Genomic DNA, 8,494 nt, shown 5'->3' on the forward strand with positions numbered 1-8,494 from the left:
TAAGTGTAGGATGGGAGTAGAAAAAACTGAGTGTCAACGTATCTATGCTCTTCAAATTATTAGAAACTGTATTGGTTAAATCGATAAAATTAATACAACTCTTTTCTTTGATATCCATGGTTTCTTTCTTTCATTGCGACAGCTTTTCACGTAGTTTTCCCTATATTCACAATAAAACAAAATACAGTGAGGTCATTTTATTCTATAATGAGAAATTAGATTTAAAAAAAAATGTACATTTTTTTGTGTAACAAAGAAACAAGGAAAAAGAAGAAATAAGATGAGTCATATAATAGAATAATATAGAGATATGAAAAATAATATCATAAAATCTATTTTAATAATTACTATGAGAAATAAACAATAATTATGCATGCATGCATGCATGCTGGTTGCGCCGTGTATTGAAGTGTCGTGGATCAGCACGGTTAATCTAAACCGCTATATATGCCATTGCATGTGACCCCTCATAAAGATACACATAGATGGCCAAAAAACCGAAAATGGCCCATTAGAGTTGGGCATTTAGAAGACCAAAACAAGATCGGTCAAACTTTTGTTTTATATATTTATATTATATTATATTATATTTTATATCTCAGTGATTGCCGCAAGAGTCTAGATCATTCGTAAGATTTGCTTGTTATTATTCAAACATTTTTCTGACATTCATTCTTATTAGATAGAAACGAAATTAACTAAGGAGATTGATTATAAAAACATAAAAATGAACAATGAAGAAAATGATATTCATTCATATCAGTTTTATTGATTGCTTTCCCCGTTTAGGTATGAAAAGAGAAAAAGAAATTCTTGAAAACAACGACAATTACACTGGCGAACACTGTCTTTATAACCATGCACCATCGATGACAAAAAAACCTATCATGAAGATCAATATACAGCTCATATATAATTCATTGATTTTCCTTTTTCATGCATGTATGAAGCAAACACTTCTTCTGAACTAAACTCAATTCAACTCAACTCAGCATGTGTTTAGAAGGTGCAGAACCCAGCATATGACACGGTTGGCAACTCTTCATGAAGGAAGCATAATTAACGTTATTGGTGGCGTTTGACACAGTACCAGGGAAGCCAAAAACACTCAAGGGTCTGGTTGCTCCGGCTTGTTCCAGCGTCTGCACTTGTTTCTTCAAGAACTTTACGTAGTGTATGGCTTCATCCAACATAGAAGCCGTGTCCATTTTGGTCCCACCAGGAACTAATCTCTGGAGGATCCTTATTCGCTCGCTAATCCTTTCCCTTCTGTGCCTCGCCGCCACACTCTGCGGATCCTTCGAAATCTTCACGTTCCTTCTCTTCGGGGGCTTGATAGATTCAGGGTCTATATGAATAGGTTGCATGACCGCTACGCGGAAAATCATCTCCCTCATGGCCGCCACGGAATTCTTCTTCTCCGGGTTGGGTTCAAGAGGAGGTGTCATGGGTGGTTGGATAACGAAATTAGAGGAAGGTGGAGGCGGTGGATTGATCAGAGTGGGTGGTGGGGTTATGACGTTTTGGTTAACGTTGGAGAAGACAGGTAGTGTGGTGTTGGTGGTGGAGGTTAAGAACTCGTTTTCCGGGTAGAGAGGAGTGGTGGTGGTGTTGTTATAAAAAGGTTCACATAACTCAGGGAACTTTTCCATTTGCATCATCATGATCATGTCCATGCTGGTATCACTCGTGGGGGTTTTGAGTATGTCCACGTCCATGAGTTTGAAACTGCGAGAGACACGGAGGAATGGAAGAAAGGGGAGAAGGGAGAAAAGTTGGGAGCAGAGTATGGGAAGGGAGAGAGAGAGAGAAAGAGAGAGGAAGAAGTAGGGTTTGCACTTTGCAGAAGAGAGATAGAGAATAATATAAAAGAGCGCAGAGATTGCAGAAAGTGGTGCAGGATTATTATCTCTGTAACCGACCAATGCAGCAGGTAATGGAAGGGCTTTTTATAGCAAGTTGAGAGCAATGTGTTTTTAAATTGATCTAAGAATGGAAAGGGAAGAAAATCTATGATGGACTTGACATTTTTATTAATTGGAGACCGCCCATGATGTGTGGGGCTGGCTTTAGGAATAAGGGTTGATTTCTGGAGAGCCGTTGATGTTTATCTTTGTGAATTGTCAAAGGTGGAGGCATTTAAGATCAAGGGTTGACGATGAGAGGGTGAGGGACCACAGGCATTGCGGTAGGGTTGGGGTGGAGGATATAATGGTTGAAGGTGCATGAACCAGTGCTTGAAATATGCCATGGATGCATCCTTTTTACTGAAATGTAGGTTGGTGTTGTTTGGGTTGAATATTAATATAATTGTATTTTAGCAGTTAGTGAGATAATAAAGGCAGGGATTGGTAGCCCCACTGTCACATGACAGTGGTCAGAAGAACATTGGGAGATAAAATTTAGGGTTAATCTCAGAGTGGCGAATTGATGAAGGAGATAAGAGCGTGGGGATAGTGGTCCCAGGTATATATAGAGTGAGAGATATGCTTTATTGGTTCGCGGAAAGATAGGGTTAATGGAAAGAAAAGGAAAAACAGTGGAAAAAGAAACGATGGAATTATGAACTCAACTCAACTCATTTATCTTTGGGAACGCCTTTCGAGGTGGATTCAGAAGGGTAGTAACTCCTCTGCTTGATGCTTCTCCACTTCATCACTCAACTCACTCAAAGGTTGCATTGCATGCTCTGTTTATCTTTTTCTCTTTAACCATTTCAGCTGTCGTTTTCCAATACATGAACTGTTCTTGCCCAGTGGCAGGTGCTGTTCTATATTTACTTTTGTTGATATTTGTTTTTATGTCAGGTAATTTGTGTTTATTGTAAAAATATGCTGCTACACAGCAAATTCATTAACCTGTTTAATGTTGGACTAAACATGCGTGAATTAACTGCACAATATAAAATCATGTAAAGGGTACCTCATCAGACTGACTTCAGTATGTAGCTCTTCAAATATCTAATTTTGTTTTTTGGATTTACACTTGTACTAGTTTTTCTTTGATCACATACATTGTTAATTTAGTCGAGTTTAGATAGACATGATGAGGAAGATAATTGTTCAATGCAAGAAGCAATAAAGATAGTTTAAGAGTGGAACTAAATTCAATCCACAAAATTTGAGAAAGGCAAAAATAAGAGAGGAAATTGTCTCATTAGTGTAATTCAAGCCGAACCAGAAATAATTGAATACGAAGTCTTATATCGATTAAAGATAAAATAAATTTATAGTGTATAAGTGAATACAAACATTACATTTTTATTTAACTAATCGAATTTTGTAAGATTGAGTTATGCTTAAAATTCATTTCTTAATATAAAATCTGAAGATATATTAAATCTTACCTCGATCAAAAATAATATCAATTTATAATATATATATATATATATATATATATATATATAAAAGTGAGTATAAATTTATTATTTAATTTTATAAGGTTGAGTTATAATTACACTTTAATATCATGACTTCGTGCCCTTCTCTCCAATTTAATATTTGAACTTAATAACATTAAACCGTGTTCAGATTTCAGATTATATAATTTGAACTTAATAACATTAAACCGTGTTCAGATTTTAGATTATATAAGAATTATACGAGGATTAAATTTTGGTTCAATAATTATAAACTAAATTAAAATGAATGATATTTGATTTGATTCAAAATTTTGGTTGAATGACGTTTTTCAATTGAATTAATTGATTGAACTAATTAATTGTTTAAAGGTTTTTCTTTCTTTCAATAACTATTATGATAAATTATACAAATCTTCATGAGAATTTAACTCTCTTTTCGTTTTCAATTTTTAATTGGGTTTTATATCTAAATCTCTAAATTCATAGTATAAAAAATAATATTAAACATTGAATATAATATACATGTCTGAAGATAAAAAAATGTTTTATTTAATAATCAATTTAAGTTGGGTTTTATGTTACAGAATTTTATATAAAAAATAAATGTTTCCATTTCACTTATGACAATGAAAATCATAATGTTTTGGAGCTTATTAGAATTAAGCTCTTATTTATTTATTACGGGGTGATATATTTATTTTCATTGACTAAGTTTTTATTCCAAGAAGGAATTTATTTTTAACAAGACGAATTTTCAAAACAATTCGGCTTCTAATGTTGGATAAAAGCTTTGGACTTGTTTATATTGGCTAAAAATCCCATACAATAAAAGGTCAAATAAAATGTTTTGACCAATCCAAATTGGCTAAGAGTTCCAAATAAAATTTACTTAAGTCAAACCAATATGTTTGGCTACATTACAAGGTTGGATAATAGTTTTTGAACTACGAGTTTTCAATTGAATTAGTAGACTATACCATAAGGTCAAATAGTTTTCAATCTAAAATTGTCTAAATCATACAACATTGAATAATAATTTTCAATCTAAAATTATTTAAGTCATGCAAAATTGTTCCATCACATTACAATATGTTTGATTTATTTATTTATTATTATTAAATATCATATTGTAATATAGTATGATGCAACCCAAACAGTGTTACTAAAGCCATAAGACCTAGCTTTCATAAGATTCGCGTATCAAATGATACTGTGTAGAAAAAACAATAATCTCAGCTTGTGTTTCAGGGACCCATTTCATAGTGGGAGACGTATATTGCTGGGAAAGGAAATTTTGGAAACTCAAAAAAGAGAACCTGCTAAAATTTATCAGATTGTAGCAGCATGTTACGTATAAAAATATAAAAAATAAATAAATAACAGATAAGAAGATAAGATGTATATAACTAAATTCCACGGAAAAATGTGGTCCTTTTTATCATATTTGCATGGATTTTTTAATGATGTCTAACTATGTCACGTGGTAGGTTTATAGAGGGAGTTTCACTAAGAGATACAATTCAATGAGACATGAGCTCAATCACATAAGTCATTGACACTACTCTCAATCCAAAACTTTAAAACAATGAGTTTATGAATATTTATCCTTAATATAGTACTTTACTTTCTCATTTATAGTAACGTGAAACTTAGATTCACACTTAAATTCCTAATCACGTTCATCATTTGGTTCATCATTTGGTTGTAGAGTTAGAACAGGTTTTTATTTCAGAAAAAGTTTACCCTTTCTAAGATTTCCAAATAACCAGAACATTTTGCTTATATGCATTGGAAGAATCTGTTTATTTCTAAACCCTAAACAATTCTATACACAGATAACCTCGACTAATGAAAGACGAGTACACGTGGCAAAAAATATTGTAACTCTCAGAATACTAAATATGAATGTTTTAGATGGATATTCTAATGAATAATAGATAAAAATATTTAATTATTTGTTTGTTGATATAATATTATGATATTGTGGATCCTCGATATCTATTAACAATTATTATTAATTTTTATATGATTAATTATTTTTCAACGTGTGATGTTTATGGATAAAATTTGTTATATTTTTTAGAATAAATCTTCACAAATAAAATGAAAGGATAGGTTATGACTTGTGGTAAACATTTTATAGTCTTATATTTTTAAAATGAAAAAAATGATACATTAATATTAAACTCTCAGTATTTTATATTTCTCTTAATTAAAAAAATACCGTTTCCTTGTTGTATTGAATTTAAGATTCATTTTGAGATATTATCTTATTTTTTAAGCAAACATGTGTATTTTAAAATCGTATAAGCTTGTGAGGCAAAATATGAACAGAAGAAAAGTTCATGATTCTGACAAGGATTTTTGTATCACAAAAACATGGATTCCATGTTTTATTTTGACTATTGTAGTTTCAGGACCCCCAATTTGTTTCATGTTGAACGTGCGTGCTTGAATAGTTGGTACTTATAGGTTGGGCTTTTCTAAGTACAATTAAATATTTTCCATGAATAGTGCTTTCAACAAAAACAACTACTATGGGCCTTCTTTCAACAATTAAAGGGTTGCTATTTGGGCTTCAGGAATGAAGTGTTTGTGTATGCAAATTGGCAAAACACTAATTTTAACAGTCCTCTTTTCCTTATATTTAGAATTGTCCATTTTTGTATTTTCAATCCATGATCCACTTTTTCATAAGGAGTAATGTCTCAACCCAAAAATGTATTTTTGTGTTTCTGAAACAAATATTTTCTCACATATTCTGTTTAGTAAGAAACAAGAAATAGGGGGAGTGTAAAGAAAATAACAAAGGTAAAAGGTGAGAGAAATATAAGTCTTTTGTTGAAAAGAATATTTTTTTTATTAATATTGTTTTTAACTATTTGTTATTATTGCAATAACAGAGAAAAAAATACATTTTATTAATGATCAAGAAATTTAAAAAGAGGAAGAAATTGGACTGAAGTGTGAAATTGCTAAATTTAAATTCTTTTTGCTTTAATATTTATAATTAAATTTGTTTGTTTTTGACGAGTGTGACTATAATTTAGTAGGAGTTATGATGCACCGTCGTAGTTTTTTTAGGTTAGGCATTGCAGGTGATTGAGCTACCCAGATTTAGTTAAGAACAATGGAGCAGGTGATCCACATTTAATTCAAAATCACCGTTCGTCGGCACCACCGCATCGCCTTTACTACGTACCGTTGCACAGTGTAACACGACACGACAAGACACATATTCTAGCGTGCTTTTGATTAAAAGCTCATCAACACGTTCCCCACCGTCAGATGGAATCTAACGCATCGCATCGAAGCAAAACGAGGTGGGGGCGCACGATAATAGAGGAGGGACACGCGTAAATTGAGGCATTGATGAGGAACAGCTGTAAACCAGTAAGGTACCAGCTTTGGCGCTTACACCATGTGACTCTGTGTCTTCTGTCCCCTCTCTAACACCAAATTATAACTCTTTCTTCACTCTCCACACTTCACTCTCCCTTCTCTCTTCTCTCTTCCCATGGCTTCTTCTCTTCCTCTTCTCACCCTCTCATTCTCCCTCGCTCTCTTCCTATGCTTTCTCTTCACCCACCACGGTGCCGTCCACGCGCAGATCGACGACACTGGCCTCAACCTCATGTCCGACGCCTTGGACTGGCCGACCACAATGTCACTCTACGATGATCTTGACGAAGACGAGGAAGAAGATGTCGAGAGTGGTTTTAGCCGGAGATCATTATTCTGGCGTCGAATGAAGTACTACATCTCCTACGGTGCTCTTTCTGCTAACAGAATCCCGTGTCCTCCTCGTTCTGGAAGATCTTACTACACTCACAACTGCTACAAGGCGCGTGGACCCGTCCATCCCTACTCCAGAGGCTGCTCTGTCATCACGCGCTGCCGGAGATGACTTCGGATCTCATCACACGCGCCTCAGATCGCAAATAAAAACCGCTCTTTAGGATGCTCTTTGTTTAGTCTAGTAAGCTTGGTTAGTTGTGTAAGCAAGTCATTTGTTGTCGTGTTTGAGTAACGGTTGGGATTTTGGGGTTTTGCATCATCTCGTTGCGTCGCGCTAAAGGATCTGCTTGCATTGCATGCTCTTTTTATTGCTTCTTTCTATTTATTCGTTTGTATAAACCCTAAAGTAATGAGAATATTGCTACTCTACACGTGGTGGATCCCCAATTGTGTTTTCCTTTTATTTCTATCTTTTTTATTTATCCCATCGTTAATCAAACTCCATTGCGTTGCCAATTCTGTATCCTGTTTCCCTTTCTCCTTGTTGCTTTTGTTTAATTTAATTTTAGAAATTTGTTGTATTTTGATTTCTTTTAATTCATTGCTTTTAATAAACATTATTCAGGCACTAGAAAGTTAACTGTTTTAAAACAGTTTTAGAAATGATCCCAAAGTTTGATATTGTAATTTAATCCTAATGACACGTACCAACTCTACCATTTATTAAACTTAATTGATATTTATAATTTTATAATTAATATTCAATTACATATATATTTTTTTGTATTCGAGTCTGGAAAAATAAATATATTAAAAGAAAACACATTATTGTTTTTTGTCTTGCAATAATTCATTGGATAGTGGATAACAACAGTAGTGTAGTGTGGATAAAGAAAGTGTAATGAAGAGGATGATTGAAGTCTATCCAATAGCAATCTGGTACAGTTGGTCACTTTTCTAGAATTGCAGTTAAGGGACCAAGAAATTTAAATTCTTTGGCAACAGCTTCCCTAACATTTATCAATTCACCGGAATTGTCCATAACCCCACTAGTCCTCATAAATGCCACATTTTTTTTTCCCTTCATTTAACTGTCTGACCACTCTTTTTGGTGTTAGTTAGGTCTAATCTAAGAGTATGGTCTGCTTCATTTAACAAATCAAGAAAATAAATGTAGTTTATATAATTATTTAAAAGGTTCACTGGGTAGTGTCTTGATACAGCGTTTCAATTTCACAATTAAAAGCATATTTATTTGAAGACATTAATCGATGAATGGATAATTAAAAAAGGGGAATCAAACTTCTATAAGTAACATTTTTTTTTCTTTCATAATTTTGATTTTGTAAGACTCAAATCACGTAAATGTTATGTTGAAAGGATGATTGTTACATC

General features: G+C 33.3%; 2 protein-coding genes across 2 annotated transcripts; one reads left to right on the forward strand and one right to left on the reverse strand.

The window, feature by feature from the left end:
* Positions 1-829: 829 nt before the first annotated feature.
* Positions 830-1,927, reverse strand: LOC114174276 (transcription factor HEC2). The gene has a single exon (XM_028059090.1). The coding sequence runs from the start codon at positions 1,716-1,718 to the stop codon at positions 984-986; it is 735 nt and encodes a 244-aa protein (XP_027914891.1). The 5' UTR covers positions 1,719-1,927; the 3' UTR covers positions 830-983.
* Positions 1,928-6,753: 4,826 nt separating this feature from the next.
* On the forward strand, positions 6,754-7,615 carry LOC114170495 (protein RALF-like 34). The gene has a single exon (XM_028055989.1). It carries the CDS (start codon positions 6,879-6,881, stop codon positions 7,266-7,268), a length of 390 nt encoding a protein of 129 aa, XP_027911790.1. The 5' UTR covers positions 6,754-6,878; the 3' UTR covers positions 7,269-7,615.
* Positions 7,616-8,494: the final 879 nt, after the last annotated feature.

The sequence above is a fragment of the Vigna unguiculata genome, chromosome 2 (genome assembly GCF_004118075.2).
Source record: "Vigna unguiculata cultivar IT97K-499-35 chromosome 2, ASM411807v1, whole genome shotgun sequence".
Lineage (NCBI taxonomy): Eukaryota > Viridiplantae > Streptophyta > Magnoliopsida > Fabales > Fabaceae > Vigna > Vigna unguiculata.

Excerpts from the sequence above, each read along its gene's own strand:
- LOC114174276 (XM_028059090.1), bottom strand. The coding sequence starts at position 1,718 with ATGGACGTGGACATACTCAAAACCCCCACGAGTGATACCAGCATGGAC.
- LOC114170495 (XM_028055989.1), top strand. The coding sequence starts at position 6,879 with ATGGCTTCTTCTCTTCCTCTTCTCACCCTCTCATTCTCCCTCGCTCTC.